This window comes from Cygnus atratus, chromosome 1 (assembly GCF_013377495.2).
Source record: "Cygnus atratus isolate AKBS03 ecotype Queensland, Australia chromosome 1, CAtr_DNAZoo_HiC_assembly, whole genome shotgun sequence".
Taxonomy (NCBI): domain Eukaryota; kingdom Metazoa; phylum Chordata; class Aves; order Anseriformes; family Anatidae; genus Cygnus; species Cygnus atratus.
The window spans coordinates 152,151,466-152,170,638 of record NC_066362.1 but is presented as its reverse complement, the minus strand read 5'-3'; the positions used below and the strand labels follow the sequence as shown (position 1 = coordinate 152,170,638).

The 19,173-nt window shown below is 38.7% G+C and overlaps 1 protein-coding gene across 2 annotated transcripts in view; it reads left to right on the top strand.

The window, feature by feature from the left end:
- PCCA (propionyl-CoA carboxylase subunit alpha) overlaps window positions 1–19,173 on the top strand; it is a 284,596-nt gene that overhangs the window by 94,398 nt on the left and 171,025 nt on the right. For both annotated transcript variants that reach the window (XM_035557044.2, XM_035557045.2), the window contains exons 10-11: window positions 5,820–5,922; window positions 11,837–11,931. In XM_035557044.2, the coding sequence (XP_035412937.1) occupies window positions 5,820–5,922; window positions 11,837–11,931 (198 nt within the window). The remainder of the gene's footprint in view (window positions 1–5,819; window positions 5,923–11,836; window positions 11,932–19,173) is intronic.

Genomic DNA, 19,173 nt, shown 5'->3' with positions numbered 1-19,173 from the left:
GGGAAGTTGGTCTCCCATACAGGTGAGGGCAGCTGATCCAGAGATTTATCCTAGGTGCCTATAGAGTAGCTCATCCACGCTGTTGTCCTGCGTGGGCTGCCAGTAGTAGCCACCCCTAATGGTATGTGCTTTGTTCTGTGTCCCCTTAATCTTCACCTGGAGGCTCATCATCCAAGCAAGGGCTGTGTAGTCTAGTCTCTCCCTTACATACAGTACAACACCTCCAGCTTGCCTGCCATGCCTCTCTCTCTTGAACGGCCAGTAGGCCTCCATCTCAGCACTGTGGTCATGGGACTCATCCCACCAAGTCTCACTAATACCAGTGACATCATAGCTTAGGGAATGAACCAAAACTTCCTCCTGTTTGTTCTTCATACTGTGTGTATTGGTACACAAGCATTTCAGATGCATTCCTGAACCCTCAGCACTCCCCAGAGCGGTGTAGATGCTCCCATTAGCCTTGCCACCCTCAGGCAGTGTCATCGCTTGGCTTAACCTCAGTGTTGCTAGTGGTGTCCCCTCCCACACTGATCCTAGTCTAAAGCTCTCAATCAGTCTTGCCAGGTTATGAGCCAATGAATGTTTCTTCTATCAGGATGGGAATATCTTGTCAGGCTCCAGCAGATCTCTCTCAAAGACTCCTCCTTAAGTATAAAACCCAAAACTCTGGTGGAGGCACCAGTCTTAGAGCCAGGCATTGATGACCTAGGCTTGCTTGTTTCTTTCCATGTCTCTCCCTGCTATTGGTAGGATTGAGGAAAAGACTACCCACGCACCTAAATCTTATAGCCATCTTCCCAGGCTCCTGAATTCCCTTTTGATTTTAGGCTTGTTGTTGCAATATTGTAGGTACTTACATGATGAGCGGGAGTGGGTAATAAGCTGAAGGCTGTACTAAGCTCATAAACCTACTGTTGACATAGCTGATCCTAGCCCCATGTAGGCAACATGAAGTTCAGTACAGAGTACAACAAGGCAGGGGTAGGAGTCTGGGAGTCTAGAAATTTTCTCTATCACTTCTTCCTTGGTTGTTGGGAAACTGAAGGCTCTCTTGCTTTCAGTATGCTTGTAACACTTGCACATATAATAAGTCTGTGGGTTTCATGACTTCAAACGGTCTGCTGCAAACTTTAGAAGGGATTTCACTTGAGGGCCCTATTCTCTCTGAAGATCAGATTTTAATTTTGGGGGAAGATTGTGATGGATCTGTAAACAAAAGTACTTACTAGCTTGTAGGTTTAGGATCAGAGGTCACTATATAGGAACTACTGGTCCTCATTTTAAACTCCATAAATTTTATAAATAGAAATTAGTTTTTCTAGTTAATAGTTGCAGCTGCAAACAGCTTTCTTTGGAAATTGGCACTAAATTATCTTCTAGCAATTCTTTTCTGAGGAATTTGGAGCTTTGTGCCCTCTTCTTTGTAAAATTATCAATTTTATTACCCTTCCAAAGCAGTGCATTTAGTCTGTCAGACTGTAAAAGTGGGAATGTATGGGTTTGGCCTCCCAGAGCATATGTGGTCTGTACAGGAGAGGTATGGGCTGTGGAACTATTCAGGTAAAGGGAAGGAGTGAGACTGGATGAGTGAAGAACAATGGTTCCTAAAAACACTTTTTTAAAAACACTTTTTTAAACACAGGTTTTTATGCCAGCTGCATGTATAAACATTTATGTAAAATGCTGTGATTAGATCAATTTTATTTTAAATTTGGAGTTGAGCTGATGCAATGGATTGTTTTTTTGTGTAAGCTCAGAGAACATTTGAATATTTTTTGGTTGCTTAACTTACCAGTCATATTTTTAGAAGGATTCAATTGTACTAATGATTATAAAACATCTGTTTTTAACTATGTCCTTTCTAATTCTAGCCTCAACAAGAGAAGACTACTTTCTTTTACTATTTCCTGATATTGGAAACTGAAATATTACATAATGATGGCAGTCTTTTATTAGTGTCTGTCTACCTCCAAAAAAGTGGTTGCTTTAATTAAAGCAGTGATGCCGATCTTGGAGCTGGAGGCAAAAAGTTGGCACGGAGTATCCCACTTCAGAAAACCACAAGAAAGCATGTGGCAAGATCAATAAATGCTTTTGTATGGCTTATACTTCAGTGTGAATAAATGTACTATAGGATGAGAGGAGAACCTTTAAAGACATCCTGTTCTTCCCCTTATAGAATCATTTATGTTTGAAAGGACCTGGAGAAATTATCTCATTGAGCTTCTTGCTAAGAACTGGGTCAGCACTGAATTTGAAGTAGGTTGCTTAGAGATTTGTCTAGTTGGGTATTGCAGACCTCCAAGGCATGAGTTTTCACGACCTCTCCAAAGAGCCTGCCATGTTCAATGGTTCTTTCCAGCCATTTTTTCCATTATATCCAGTTGGAAACTCCCCATTTCAATTCGTGATCACTTTGTCTTTTCTCCTGTGTACTTCCATAAAGAGCACAGCTCCTTTGTCTTAGTAAACTACTCTTTAAGTACTGGGAGGCTGCTTTTAGCTTCCCCTGAAGCCTTGTTGTTGTCCAGGTCCAAACATGCCTCATCCAGTGAGCCTGTCCTAGTGTACTCCAGCCATTGTATCGGCTCTCCATTGACCTCAGCTCAGCATATTGAAATCATTTTAGTACTAAGGTCCAAAACTGGATGCAGTATTTCAAATGTGGTCTAACGTGTACTGAGTAAAAGGGAATAATTACAGAGTAATTACAGTAGAACAGTTGCTCTACTGGCTATGCTATGGGGATTAGTCTGTGCTAGGTACAGGACCCTGCATTTGTTTTTGTGGGACTTTTTAAGATACCTGTAAGCCCTCTTCTCCAGCCTGTCTAGACCTCTTTGAAATGCAGCCTTGCCCTTGAGTATGTTGATGCCATCAGTTTAGTGTTGCCCATGTATTGGTGGTGGTGCATCCCAGGTCAATGATAATGAGGTTAAACTGGTTCCAAAGTAAATTCCTGGGAAAATTCCTTTGTATTATATCCAAGTAGATTATGAGCCTACTAATTTTGAGCCTAAGAATCTAGCCAGTTTTTCACATATCTAGTTGTGCACATATGTAGACCATAACATTCTGCCTTGGAAACAATGGTACTATAAGAGACCACCAAGGCCCGGCTAAAACTGAAGCAGATATCCACTGTTCTCCTGTAATTAGTAGATATAGTCATAAAAGATGATCAGATGGGTAAATCTAATCAGTTATGGATCTCTTTCTCGTGTCTTTTAGGAAAGCTTGCTCAATTACTTTCCGAAGGAATTAAAGTAAGGTGGACAAGATAGTAGTTCTGATTCTTTCATGCCCTTCTCAAACCTTGGTGCAGTGTTTCTCTTTCTCCAGGCATCAGAGATCTTTCCTGATCTCCAAAGCCTTTCAGAGTTGACAGAGCAGCCTCATAATTACATATGCTACCTATCTTACATTTGGTCTTATGGTCTTGTGGGGGTCAGTTTCTCAAGAGATCCCTGATTCCATCCCCTTCCATTTCATTACCAGTAATTCCTCTTCTTGAGTCCATTTGTGTTGAGAAGTTGTCCCCAACATCCATCAGAAATGTCTGTTTGCTTGTGGTCTTCTGCGTTGCTCTTCCAACACGTCAGGGATGTTATAAATGAAATAATAACAGAAAACGTACTGGAGACTTTGTTGTGTGAAGACTTTGTCCACTTTCTTAGCATGAGCACAAACTTGCACTGCAGAATTCCTCTTACTGGCCATCTCCTTGATCTAAACCCTCTAGCTCTCATCCTCTTGCCTTCCATTTCCTAAGAGATCCCTGTATTTGGTCTGCCCTTTCGCAAAAAGGGCATCCCTGTTCTTTTGTCCCTCCTGAAGAGTGGATAGCTGTTCATTGCAACAGTACAGGTATATGACCTGTCTCACGTAGTGTGGTGGTTTTACTCGGGTGGGCGGCCGAGCTCCACCACAACCGCGCTCTCGCTCCCCCTCCTCCAAGAGGAACGGGGAGAAAATACGATGAAAAGGGCTTAAGGGTTGAGATAAGGATGAGGAGATCACACAGTAATTATCGTGATGGGCAAAACAGACTCAGCATAGGGAGACAGTAAGATTTATTACCTATTACTAACAAGCTAGAGAAGTGAGAAACAAAGGAAAGAAACCAAAAGCACCTCCCCCCCCATCCACCCTCTGCCACCTCCTCCCCTGAGTGGTGCGGGGGAATGGGGGTTATGGTCAGTCTGTAGCGCTTCTTCTCTGCCACTCGTTCTCGGTCACTCTCCCCTGTGCTGTGGGGTCCCTCCCACGGGATACAGTCCTTGCTGAACTGATTCGGCGTGGGCTGCCCACAGGCAGCAGCTCTTCAAGAAGTGCTCCAGATATGGGTCCATACCACAGGGTCCATCCCTCAGGAGCAAACTGCTCTAACCTGGATCCCCCACGGGCAGCAGCTCCTGCCAGGTCACCTGCTCCTGCATGGTCTCCTCTCCACAGGCTACAGGTCCGGCCCGGAATCTGCTCCGGCAGGGGTCTTCCACAGGCCTCAGCCTCCATCAGTGCAGGTTCACCTGCTCCACCGTGGTCTCCTCCATGGGCTGCAGGGGGACAGCCTGCTTCACCATGGTCCTCATCACAGGCCACAAGGGACTTTTGCCCCGGTGCTTGGAGCACTTCTCTCCCTCCTTCCTCACTGACCTTGGCGCCTGCAAGGCTGTTCCACACTCCTCTCACTCTCCAAGCTGCTGTGTGGCGCAGTGGTTTTTTTTTTCCCCTTGTCTTAAATATGCTCTCACAGAGGCGCAAAACAACATCACTTATTGGCTCAGCTCTGGTCAGCAGTGGGGCCCTTACCAAACATGGGGCAGCTTCTAGATCCTTCTCACAGAAGCCACCCCTATGGCCCCCTGCTACCAAAACCTTGCCACGTAAACCCACTACACATAGCCAGTTATTCTAAGCGTGTCACAAGTTCTCTCCCACTTCCATTCTGGGGCTTGTGTGGCCAGGAAAGTGAAAGTTTTGGACTTGGTCACGCACGTTAGTCTCTGTCACACATCATATGCCACTTAAAGAACTTGTAGAAAAATTCTGTGGAGCCTTTAGTTCCCCGTATTATGGTACATTTCACCCCACTGAAAACTGTACATGAAGTTGTTTGCAAGCAGTTATGTACCATAGGAATAATCTTTCTGCCAGGAAAAATAAAGTTGATGAATGTAATATTTTATAATCTTTATTTGTTTGAGTAATTATATATGTAAAAGAAAAGAAAGCAGAGGAAAGTATTTGGAATGTGTGCAGTATAAAGCAATTCTACTTTAACATGAGGAAAAAGTAGTAGCACAGCTGCATGTTCTATGAAGTGAATTATTGCATCTTCAGGTTATGTGTTCAGTCATTGAATTTGCAAAATATGCAATACTGTATCTGCAGTTTTTTCATCTAATTGAACTACAGCTAACGCCTACCATTCATTCTTGAGTGCTAAGAGGGATGTATACTTTAAAGAGTGGTGAGCTTCACTTTTACTTCTATATAACATGTCCTTCGTAAGTATTTTTGTTTACACTTGATTACTGTGTTACTTCCAAAGAAGAAAATGACAACAAATAATTTTTGTAAATGCCCAGACTTTTTAAACAATTTGAAATCCTTTGCACTTGTTTTCTATGTAATTGAAGAAAATCAAGACATTTGTTAAAAAATCAAATGCGAATGGTAAAAACTTGTTTTTTGGATGTGTGTTAATTGTTTGAAAACTGAAAGATAACTTTAATGAATAAATGTTTCTTCTCCTTGTATGATTCAGAATTTATCTTTATATTAAAAGATTGTTCTCTTTGTTTTGGTTATTTAAGGGAAGGTTTCAGGTTTTCGTCTCAAGAAGCTGCTTCAAGTTTTGGTGATGATCGCTTACTGATAGAAAAGTTCATTGATAACCCTCGCCACATAGAAATCCAGGTTTGTACTATTATTATTACTTAGTTAAAAAGATTCAAACTGCTAAACCAATCAAAGTTCACGAAGTGGACATTACAAGCAAGAAGGAAGACAATGTGGCCTATGTATTGCATCCCAGGTTCCTCCTTTAGCATTGCTCTTTAGGGTATCATCACATCTGTTGTTATAAAAACCTTGAGTATAGTGTTTCCTTGGGTTCCTTAAGCTCAGTATGTATAAACAGGTGAACAAAACATCTCAAAACATAATTCTTGCAATTCTTGCTCTTCTCTGAGGATGGGATAAGATGCGTTTCTGTTTATGACTCAGTCTTAAAAATTGTCCTACTCCAACTTTCCTTCTGTTTTAACTAAACATAAAATAGTGTTGGGATGTTCTTTGGGATAGAGGGTCCTGAACCATCATCAAAACTGAGCTGTTCATTTTTACGTTGATGTATGTAAAGGTGTAGTCTCATTGTTCACTGTGTGAAAATAGGAGAGACTTTAGGACAGCTGTGTAGCAAAATACTTATTTCAATATTTGGGCTTGTTCTGCTGCTCAAGTGGACTGACATAGAACTGTTCTGGTGAGTACAGTCAGTATCACAGGCAAGTTTTACTGAGTCCTTTTATAAGAGTCTCTACCAAACTTAAAATTTTAAAGTAAAATCTGTATCTCAGTTATAGAACACCATCAAATTAAAAATATTACAGAAGTATATCAGTTTTTCTAATGTGATTTTTCTATTTTCCAAAAGGATTTCCTTTAGGTCTTCAACTAAGACTAAGAAAATCACAACCCTTTATTTATTTCTCACAAATGATTAAAAACAGAACTTCCGTGTCCTAAAATGATAGTAAAATATTCACATTTAGAACTGCAATTTTAAAATAATAGTCTTCGTGCTAAGAGATAGATGATTGGTTTAATACTAATTATATCAAATATTTGTCATGAATTCAGGTCAAACAACTGCAATATAAGTAGACTTTTCAAAGCATACAGATTAGGAACAAATAATTCAATTTTTCTAATTAAACCGTTTTAAAAATTGCAGTGATCTTTAGATTTTTTTAAATTTAGAGGTGATTTTCTTGAGTAGCCCTTTTTTTTTTTCCTTATGAAAGACAAGTTCAGTGGTTGTGTTGCATTTTATTTTAGAGGAGAAGAGAAATGTGTTTGTAAGTAACTAACATATAGTTTAAGAGACTGTAGTGTATTTCCACCCTTAGTATAGTACTTGATGGGCTTGATTAAGTGTTAGGGAATATTGTTTCAAACACTAGGCTAAAAAAGGCCTATGTTCTTGTGTTTTCCTGTGTCTTGGACCATTGCTCAAACTGCATGGCTATCATACACAGTGCAGCCTTCCTGTTTTTATTCTCTACCCTTTCTTTAGCAGGAAGACGATGAACCATACTCAATTAATTGAAAAAAATGATTGTAGGCATCTGTCCTGAGGGCTGAAGTTTGAACTCTGGATCCTGATTCCAGTGCTTGAGCACAGCAGAGGATGTAGGAGTTCAAGCGCTATTATGCTTAACATTTTTCTTGCAAGTTGTAGGTGTTTTTGTCTGTATTTTGGTTTTGTATCTGATGTCTAATGCTGTCTGTGAACTCAGCAGGATGTGTGTCCCATTTTGGGCATGGTTGTTCAAAATCAGATATATTCTCCCTACCTTCTGGATTATGAAAGTTTTTGTCTTTTATTGGATTTAGCATTGAGCAAGATCTGCTAATGGAAAACAAGATTTGTTTTCTTTGGACAGATTCTTCAACAAAATTATGATCTTAAAATTTGGGATGTATTTGATCTTATGTAGGCAACTAAATTGTGTCTGTCAATAGGCTTAAAATAGTCTATCTTGACAAGAAATTCATAAGCAGTATGTCAGTTTCTGCAAAAGAAATTTTACTTATTCTTGTCCAAAACATAAACTTGAAGTTGTAGTGTGTTTTTTATTTTTACAGTGAGAGCTTGAATTTTTTTTGACAGTAGTCAATAACTGGATGAAACAACAAATTTGATAGTGTAGGATGATTTGTGTGAGAGAAATATTCAACATTTTTTACCCTGTCAGATACGTGCACACTCAAACTAGATAGACTTCCTTTTTTTTTCCCGTTTCAATTTAGAACTTGTCTATGTGTAGGATAACTTACAGCATATGTAAAATGAAGAAACAATGTGTAAAAATGAAATTTAAACCTTAACCTATTCTCTTCTGAAGGCCAAGAGAAGACATATAGTAAACATTTAGTTTCAGTGCTAACCTTCATTGCAAAAGAGCTCAGATCACTAGACCTTCCTGTACTCTCTTGGTAGGAACAATAATTTTTGGATACCTGCATCTTTCTTTATTTTTTTATACACAGCTTACTATACCTTAATATTCTATTTCTCTTGGTCCTTGCAGACTTGGGTTAAAATTGCTGTATGCTATATAAAAATCCAGTCAGGCTACCAGCTGTAGTGGAAGAAAAGTCTCTTCAGGGAGATTGAAAATAAATTTGGAGTTAATTTAGAGACTGAAATAAATTTGGTTTATATTTATTTTTGAGATCAGGCTTCAAGGGACTGTTCAAAATGCAGTAGAACTGAAACAAATGTGTTCAGGTGCTCAAAAGTTGTCTTGAATAGAAATGTTCTAAAATGTGTGCTTCGGCTTGGGATTCTTTTTGTCATCTTAAAGTTAACCTTTTATTCTAATCTAGTTGTCTAAGACACCTCTTAGCTCAGTGGAAAGAGGTATGTACTTCCTGAGAGTCAGTCCCACTGTCCTAGAGAATTTGGGATGCTTCATTTTCCAAAGGTGCCCTTTTTTTCTGCATTGTTCAGAGAGAACTTCAACAATTTCCTACAGACTCTCTGATGACTTAAGTTAGATAAAATTTGATTCTTCCATACTTTCGTCAGCTGGGGCCAGATTTTGCATTCTGTCTTGGTTCCTTTAGTTTTAAAAAGATAATTACCTTAAAATTAGCACTGTAATTAAGAACAACCAAATATTTTCACCTAGATTAAACAATATAGCTATGCCATTTATAATTTATGGCACATCAATTTTTATTATAACTATACAATGAGCGTTGTTTTCCTTACACAAACACTTTGATGGTACCTTGTAACAATATCATGGTGTATCATTTTAACTTCGTGTTCTAATCAGCTTTAGGACATTGACCTTGGTTCATTTTCAAGCTACTAAATATACAAACAATTTGAGACCAGATGCCAAATATTTATTACGTTAGCAGTAACTTTTAAACAGAACTTTTAACATTCTCATATAGCTCCAAAGGATTGGTGCTTAAAATTGTTAAATAAGGGGTTTCCTGCGTCTAGCTATAAAACAATCACTTTGTAAAACATGAGAAAAGACTAAAACAATTAACAGGAAAAAAGAGTCCAAATAGACTTTATGCTTGAACTGATTTGAAGTCTTGTTCTCCTGAAATATCTGACATAAAGGATTTGAGTTTAAAGTAAGAGTACTTGTAATATCTAATTATTACTTGGCTAAATAGCAGACCTGTAACTGGAAATAAAACTTAGCTGAATCATATAGAAGTGGTTGTGATAAATCATATTTAATTATTTTAGTCTATAGATGTGCATAACATCTGTTCTAATTGTCCCACAAAACAGAATATCCTTGTATAGGAATATTAAGATATTTAGCAAAATGCCTGCATTTTTAGTAAGACACATACTGGATTTTAACTTCATCTCAGAGATTGATTTGAATGTTCTGTAAATGTCTTCTGAAATATAATTGATTTATGAAATAAGTATGTTTTATTTCAGATAATATAAGCAATGAACCCAAAATGGAGTTAAAAGCCTAACTAACTAGTTGTTACATATTAGTCTGTTCATAATTACATCTTCATAGTAAATACCCACATCTGTCTCTTTTTGGGCCATATTGCCTGTGAATGCAATAATACAAATTTTTAAGGTACAGGTTGCAGAAATTAAGAAGAATGCAAGAAATGTCCTGAAAAAAAAACAACAAAACAAGATGGCCTGAAAAATATTTTATTATATTTGGGGAGGGAGAGAAGAAACACAGAAACTTATTTTTGTTGAAATATTCCAGGACTTCTCTAGTTTGCTTGTTTTGTGAGGTTGAATTCTGTGGGAAGTTGTAGGCTTTGTAATGAAGCAGAACTGCCCACAGGGAATCATCCTATTTACAGGACAGTGATTTTCCAGCCAAGTACCATGCTATGCCCTAGATGCACTGTTTTAATAATAATAATAAAAAAATTCATCTCCCAAATGAGTTTCTGTAGAACTCCATGGTGTTTAGTTCTGGATTGGGTGATTTAGGACTAGGGTGGGAAGTTGGTTTGGATGCTGTTGGGTTTTCTTTTGCTTTGCGTAGGGGAACCTGTTACAGAATCTAATAGTTGAGTTGACTCGAGTTCTCTGGTGCTGCCTGCTGCTAAACCTTCTGTGGGACAGGGAAGAGGGTTTTGGGACAAGCTGTAGTTTTGGAAATCCCTTGGTGTCATTCTTGTAGAGCTCTTTTAAAAGGATTTTTCCTCTAGAAAGTTCCATAAACTTCTGGGAGCTCAATAAAATTTGTGAGGAAAAGATAAGTCCAATCCCTCAGAGTGCAGAGCGCTCTGGGTCTGATGCTGCACAGTGCACAAGTCATCTTCATGAGATCAGCGCCTCATTTCCAGTCGCATCTACCCAGATTATTCACGCATCAGGAAACATTGGTGTCATAGATGCAGGAATTCATCTTGCTTAGTGCCCTACTCGCTCGGTGGTGCTAAAAGGAATAATAAATAATACAGATTCTTTGTCACAAATGTAAGCAGATATGGTTGAGTTCACACAGTTTGAGGAAGATTGTCTCCATTTTTTTTATCTTGTTTGTTTTCAGTGTAGAACTACACTGTTAAAGAATGAAGCATGAATATTGGCACAGGTTCCCGCAGATCAGAGCAGGAAGATAGATGGAAGAAAATGGATTAGAGGGAAAAATTTATAAGGAAGAAGGGAGCAGGTGTGGTCTGCAAGGAAAGAAATTGTTCCAAGAATAAGTACATAGAGTGTAACATCACAAGATCGGAAGAAGTCTACTTGAATCCTCAAATCTAGTTTCCTGCTATTGGAAATGACTGTACCGTACAGAAGAATTCATAAAGTTCCTTTTCTTACTTTTCCTTACAGTTTGAACTTGCAGAATCAGTTCTGCTACACTTAACTTGTGTTTTTTCTAACGTATAATTTAGGTAGTTGGATCTAGATGTTTGTATTTTTAACTCTTTCGTGGTCTGAAGCTGCAGCCAAGAACTGTAGTTGACTCCTGACTTTTGAGAAAATCCTTGAAACTACTACCTTGCAAGTGTTGGGGAAGTAGCAAGTTTTATTCTCTCTGACAAAAGATTTCAAAGTTTCTTCCTCGTTAAACACAGGATGCTCAGCCTGCTAAGAAAAAACCATTAGCTGTTGTTTCTGAAAGCTTTTGTCTGTAACTGAGGAGCTAAATTTGACATGGTTGGAGATTTTACTCTCCTTTGTTGACAAAAAATAATGCTTAACAACATGCTTCTTAGTATTTCATTATGCAGTACAATTTTAGAGGCTTGAAAATACATTTTTTTTTCTTGTTTCAGTCTTTTGATTTCTTTTTTCCCTTTTGAACTTCTTGGGGGCTTCTCATAAGAAGTGAGTGCTCTTTGCCATATACAGACTATAGAGAGGCTTTAAAATAATCCTGTTTAGAGTTTGAAGTAGCATTCAACTAATATTTCATATATAATTAATTTTCTATACTAGCGTTTTTCACCAATCTTCATTTCTAGATTGGAAAAAAAAAATAGAGTAATTGAATGCTATAGAATAGTAGTATAATGTCAAAAGGTGGTATGTATGCATCTGTTGGTTAATAGCAGCATGTTATTGTTTCAGGTGTTGGCAGATAAACATGGCAATGCCTTGTGGTTGAATGAAAGAGAGTGCTCTATTCAAAGAAGAAACCAAAAAGTTGTGGAGGAAGCACCAAGGTACGTATACTGGACTCTATACAGCTTCGTAGTTACTGAAAACATTTTCAGAAAGCTCCTGATTTTATTATACAATTACAAGCCAAGTTTATTCTTTTAAAAAAAAGCCAAGAAAATAAATGGTATGTTTTAGTATGTTACAGTCATTTGAATGTAATGCAGCTTTAATGTACTTTAGAGAGTGGTTTGACCTTGCTTCATTAAGTCATTCTGTAAGAAGAAAAATGGTGATTTATTAGACATATTTTTTTTCGTGATCTTGTATAAAATAGAAGTGGATCTTACCAATCAGATATACGGAGTATATGAGATGGCTTGCTTATTACATCTGAGATAGTTTTCTTTTACGTTGCTATTCAGCTTTTGGATTTAAGAGTCAAATAAAAAATGAAATAAATATCTTTAGGAATGGTTAACTGGATATTTGACTGTTATAGTAATTTTCAGAGGGCCAGATAACGCAGTTTATTTCTAGTTTGAATTGAATATTAAGTTCTAAATACTCTGCACCACTTCTAGTGCCACTCATGGTAGTGAGCTATGGATGTAGGTGTCCAGTAATGCTTAAATAGCTCTTGTTGTTTCCTGTAGTGCTTGTGGATTTCTCAGAAGCATTATGTCTAGGAATCTGACTGTGTTGTTGTTTGGGTAATATGAAGGCTTCATGTCACAATGTAATACCTGTGTGTATATATGTGTACCCAAGCACTTGAGAGGAGAGTCTTTTGCCTCAGCAGTACCTATTGGTTGCTGCCTGCCACTACTGCCTGCTCATACTCCATGCCTGTGGTGATTTAAAAGGAGTGATACGTCTGTCTGTCACCAGCCAACTGTGACTAGAGTGTTTCTTTCATCAGAAATATCAGCCTTTTAACTTACTTGGGCTTCTCTGTTGGAGTTGCCAGTAAGTTTTTTCATCCCTTCCTATAACTCTACAAAAGAGTGGGGGCAAGCCAATAGCTTCCAAAATTTGTCATGAAAATTCATCTTTCTCATTGCTGCTGAATGTTTTAGACTTTGCCAGACCCTTATTGGAGGCCTTATCTGACTTACAGCTGCTTGCAGTTGACTGCAGAATCCATTTATTTACAAACAATTCCAAGAGCGTTGCAGATATGCAAGGCAGTAACTTCTGTCAGACACTGTAGAGACCCTAAAGCCTTCAGTTAAACCTTCCGGGTAATGACACAACTTCTCTTGTACAACTGGGTGAAGGAAGTATGCTGTCCTCACTAGTTTCTTTTTTGTCCTCCTACGTTGTGTGGTAGCTGTTATTAAGAATGTGGAGCTAAGTTGAAGCCCTTTTTTTTTTTTTTTTTTTTCCCCTGCATGATGCTGAGGAGATGGGAATATTGTAGGCTAAGATGTTTATTTTTACTTTGTACGATTTAGGGCTTTTGACTCTGGCCTCTTCTCAGACCTCTTTTGATTCACTTCCTGCCTATAGTGTCTTTTTCTGAAGTGCCTAGCTGCTGATTTTGACAGACTGATTGTTGGGGTCCATTTAGCTTTGAAAATAATCTTTATGATTTTGCTAAACAAAGCTAAGTCTGCAGCTGTTGAACTTGTCCTAATGGGATCATCTCATGTTTGAATCTGAGGTTTTCGTAGGGAAGTTCTGTCTTGTTTTAAAAAACAAAACAACAACAAAATACTCTCCTCCTTTGAGGAGAGAAAGCTCTTTAGTTCACAACCTGATGAGCTTACTGTATTCAAGGGATTCATGGTGGGTCAATCCCTCGTTCTCAGACAGGAGACCAACAAGCCTTGCTCTTTCTCTTTTACCATATTCAGTTGTCCTACTCTGTTCCAGGAAGCATGGACAGTAAGAGCATCACCAGTTTTTTAGTTAGCGCTGGTTGTAGGCTTCTCAGCACTCTTTGGGAGCTGGGCAAAACTTCTGGTGCCTTGCAACAGTTTTGTCTTTGCCTCTAGCTTCAAACCTTTTGGGAAGATGCTGTTGACTTTTCATGTCACCACACAGGTTGAAATTGAAACAGATGAGCAACATTTGATTGTTGTTCTTTAGTTCAATTTTTGTTCTTGCTCTGCCCAAACTCTGTTCATTTTCAGAGAGAATTGCTATGAGGCAGTGTACTTTGGCAAGATAGAAAAAGACAACACCCTAGCATTTTGTCTGGTAGAGCAATTAAGAAGGGAGTCTTTGCCATGTGGAGAAACAGTGCTCATAAAGCTTATGAGAAAATCCACTGATCCCTTATGATCAATCTAAAATAAATTGATCAATGGAATGTAAATGTTCAAGAATCTTAGTTGACTTCCTGTTGTATAACTGGAGCTCAAAGGATCGTTCTTAACCTTCACTTTGATGAGAACAGGTGTCCTTTTTAACCATTTCAGGACCTGATAAAAGCTTTTTATCTTTTGCCTTACCGCTTGGGTGAAGGAATGTCCAGCTGTTCAGAAGCACTTGGCTATCTGTTTCTTTGATGTCCAAAGTTAGATTTTAACCATTTTTTCTATTTTTGAGTTCAGATTGGCTATTCACTCAGCTATCATTACTTGAATATGTTGATGACTTTCCTCCAAAGTATCTTGAATGGCGTTATGGAGAAGTGCCACGTGAAGGCCCTTCCACTCACTGTGATCATCCAGCACTGTATTTTGCTATGGTAGTAAAAGAAATCAAACATTTGATCCCCCATGGACTGCCATTTAAGTATCATATCTCAAAATGCTTAACGTGGGGACACTCAGACACTGGGTGTAACCTTCTCTCTACATTTTCAGGACTTTACTGTTCAAGTAATGGTGGAACAGCACCCTGCCGTTGTGTTCTCTGCCGTCGTGTAAGATCTGCATTATCATTCACCATGAGCAAATTCTCAAAACATCCCAGCTGCCTACTAATTCTCCATGGCTGTCTCTACTTTGGAGATTTGAGGTGATGCCATGTCCTTTGGTTTGAATCTTAGCAGACAAGACCTTCAGAATGAAGCTATTCTTATGACACGCGCTCAACTGTTTACCAAAATTTCCCTGAGTTTAATCTCAGGCAGGAAATAATTTTTAGTGTGTTTTTTTTTCTTCCTAGCCATATACGTTCAGAGTTGTGGTTGACTTAGCTATCATAGACATTAGTTTTGCACTGTCTTTTTAAATTGAAGGATGTTCTTTCAATTTCAGTTCAAAGAACAAAAATATTTTTTTTTATTATTATTATTTCTGCCTGTGACAGAAAGATCTAAGAGACAGATTTCAAAAGGGAGGTTATTTTACAAGTGACTGTGTTGGAATGCAAGTAAAACAGTTAAACTCTTCTTGTGACCTTTTTGGCATGCACCATTGTTAGCTTCTCTGAGGAATGTTTTTGTCCCTGGAAGGTGCACAGACAGCAACTTCTTTCACTTTATGCAAGCACTAAGCTTTCTGCATGAAGCCAAGTTACCTCAGGATCATATTCCAGATTAACTGCCAAGGTGCTATGTGAAGTCACCAACAATTCGAATGAGTGTATATAGACAAGAACTTAGTGAAAAGTATGTCATTGCTCTATACTGTGTATACAAGCTCTCCTTAGAGTTGTGCTCCATGCATATGTGCCAGAACCACATTTCCTGTCACTGTCCAGAAACCCTTGAAGGATTCTGGGCTAAGGGAAGCTGTGAGCCTGTTCTGTTTGTGTCTCTGTACATGATTCATAGGTTAGCACAATTTAGATGTGGGGGTAAAGCTGTTTTTCAAACATGCCTGTAGTGTGGTAGTATGCATAGATATCTTAAGGAACGATGACTGTAGATAAGTAATTAGTTGGACGTACTGCTTGTTTAAAATATTTCCTAAGAGCAGGTAAGCTGGCCTTGAAATATAGAAAATGCAGATACTGTTATCTCCCAGCATAGTCATATCTTCAGAAGAAGTGTAAAGTGAATTTTCATTGTTTGTTTTGGGTGTATTTTTTTGTCTAAGCTGAGCAGTAAATTTCCACTGACAATGCAATTGTACTTTGCAAAATATATGGCTTTATCTGAGTGAAGGTGATGAAGATATTTTGGGAAACATTATCGGATGAACTGGAGGTGGAGAGGTAACATTTTGCCCATGTGGTCACCTCTCTGGATGTAGAAACAATAGAACAAAACAACTGGATTGTCTTTGATCAACTTTACAATCACTTGAAGAAGGTCTTGTGAGTGAAATGTCAGGTCTGATCTTATTTGGTCTTTCTGGTGCTTTTATCTTGTGAATCCTTTTTATTTTGCAGCCTTCATGCTGCCATAGGAGCTATTTGGTGGGAAGAATAACAGTATATGTGTGAGGAAAAGAGTTGAAGTCAGGTTTAAAATGCTCCATTTTCAAGGGATGTCTAATTAGACTGGAGAAGGTTTATTTCATTTGTATAAGGTGAGTGGTTAAAGAATGGAGAAACAATGTATATGAAAGGTAAAGCAGCAGAGGGGAATAAGAAAACTTCAGTTAATTAACCTACCTGATTGCAGGGATATTCCAGTCATTTTAGAGCATAAAGCTTAACCACATGGCAGAGATCAAGTTTAGCAGTGTGACAGCTCTCTATTCCATTCTTTGGCTACAGCAGGAGGTGAACAGAGAGATCTCAGACATACATTTAACAAACATAGGGAGACACCACTGTAATAAAAGGGAGTAACTGTCTTTCATCCATATGAGAAGTAATAATGGTTATTCTAGAAATAGAATATGAAGACAATATTGAAAAGGTTCTGTTCTTCATAAGCCACTCATTGACCTTTCATGATCAAAACCCTGAATTGAATTATAAGTTAATGTCTTTGTGTAATGTTACCTTCTTATTGAATCAAAATAAGAAATATTATGAAATTCTTTTATGTTACCAGCACCTATTTTTGATAGGTATGACGGTTTTGCCCTTTTTTTTCCCCTCAGATCTAGTGTAGGATCTGCTGATAGCATTCCTGTGATCTGTCTTGACTTCCTTTTCCTGTTGACCCAGTTGTTACCAAAAAAGATTTTTTTTTCTGAAATTCTGAAACTGCTTGTCTTACTGGCCAACTAAATCCACCCCTACGACGCTGGCTGGCCTTGGGGTGCTAAGTAACACTTTTCCCATGAAGAAAAGGATTCCATTGTCTATCAATTTGCCTAGGTATTTCCTTGCTTTTCGTGTCACTTCAGATACTGGCTTCCAATTGGTCCTTTCCAGAATTAGGACCCACTTTTGGAGACACCTCAATCATAGAATATCTGAGTTGGAAGGGACCCACAAGGATCAACGAGTCCAACTCCTGGGTCCCCAAAGGACCACCCCTCCAAAAAAAAAATCAGATCATGTCTCTGAGAGCGTTGCCCAAACACTTGAACTGTGGCAGGCTCGGTGCTGTGACCGCTGCCCTGGGGAAGCCTGTTCCAGTGCCTAACCACCCTCTTGCTGCAAAAACCTTTTCCTGATATCTAGTCTGAACCTCCCGTGTCGTAGCTTCAAGCTGTTCCCTCAGGTCCTGTCACTGTCCCCAGAGAGCAGAGCTCAGCGCCTGCTTCTCCGCTCCCCGTGTGAGGGAGCTGCAGGCTGCCATGAGGTCTCCCCTCAGTTTCTTCTTCTCCAGGCTGAACAAACCAAGTGACTTCAGCTGCTTCTCACATGTCTTCCTCTCTAGACCCTTTACCATCTTTGTAGCCCTCCTTTGGACGCTCTGTAATTGTTTTATGTCTGTCTTTATATTGTGGCACCCAAAACTGCACACAGTGCTCAAAGTGAGGCTGCACCAGTGCAGAGCAGAGCGGGACAGTTCCTTCCCTCAGCCAGCTAGCAATGCTGTTCTTGTTGGACCCCAGGATGCAGTTGGCCCTCTGGGCCGCCAAGACACGCTTGCTGGCTCATGTTCAGCTTGCTGTCCATCAAAACCCCCAGATCTTCTCTGCAGGGCTGATCTCCAGTGTCTCATACCCCAGTCTGTATGTATAGCCAGGGTTGCCCCTTCCCAGGTGCAGAATCCAGCACTTGCTCTTGTTAAACTCCATATTGTTGGCGATTGCCCAGCTCTCTAACCTGTCTAGATCTCTCTGCAAGGCCACACCACCCTTGATGGAGTCAACAGTTCCACCCAATTTGGTATCATCTGCAAATTTTCTCAAAAAAACCTTCAAGTCCTACATCCAAACCATTTATGAAAACATTGAAGAGAGCTGGTCCTAAAATGGAGCCCTGGGGAACCCCACTAGTGACAGGTTGCCAGCTTGATGTAACATCATTTACAAGAACCCAAATACCTAACAATTTGGTATAAGCAATACATAACACTTGGTATTGTTGCCTTTTCGTTTTAAATAGTAACTTAGAGGTAAGGTAGAAGTGACCTCTCATTCCTTTACAAAAGTGTTTTTAAATTATAGCTGAGTTACATGTCTAATATAAATCACCACAGAAATATGATAAGCATGTTTATAAGTTCCTATAAAATGAACTGGTACGTGCTGTCTCTTGTTGAAGGTCAGTGCATCGGAGTGAAGGGCAGCCAATTCCAGAGCTTTGATGTAAAAATATAAATTTACAGTCTACATAGGTTAATCTAAATCCAAATTTGCAGTATAGAGGAGAGGAATGAGCAGAGTATATATCTTCCCAAGTCTTCCAGTACGTTCTAACAGTGAAAGCGGTGTATTGAGCTCCTAGATTGAGAAGGGTTGCCCTTGGGTGGTGTCCATACTTTGTAGAAAGGAATGCGTTGCAATCAGCAGACATGGATAACTAGTCTTTAGCTTACAGGTAAACTTGAGAGAGGAGATATAGAATATGAATGTTTGTCATTGTTGATTTTGTTTTAGCTAACATAATGAATACATAAGTTTTCTTCACTACAATTTTGCTATCAGTGGAAGCTCAAATAAATACTTACTGAACTTCCAGAATTTATTTATTACAAAGAATATCAATAAAACAGACATGCTGTTTTAATTTTGAGTTAGAAAACAAATTTTCCTTAGACCTCTTGTCTTGTATTTTGGCATTTGTGTTTCTATTGGATGGTATCTTTTCTTAACAGCTTCATTGTGGTTCTTTATTTTTTAGTTACTATTTTTTGAAAATAGGTATGCCTTCTAAAATGTCATGGATTTGTATGTATTTAGTTTCATTTAACTTGAATTTTTATAGATCTTAGTGTTCTAAAAAAGTTCTGTTATTTTATATTTTAGAGAATACTGTTATTTATCATGAATTTCTTGTACTTTAGTGGTAACTGTGAAGTATGCAGTGTATCTATTTAGGTGCAGTATAAAGGTAAC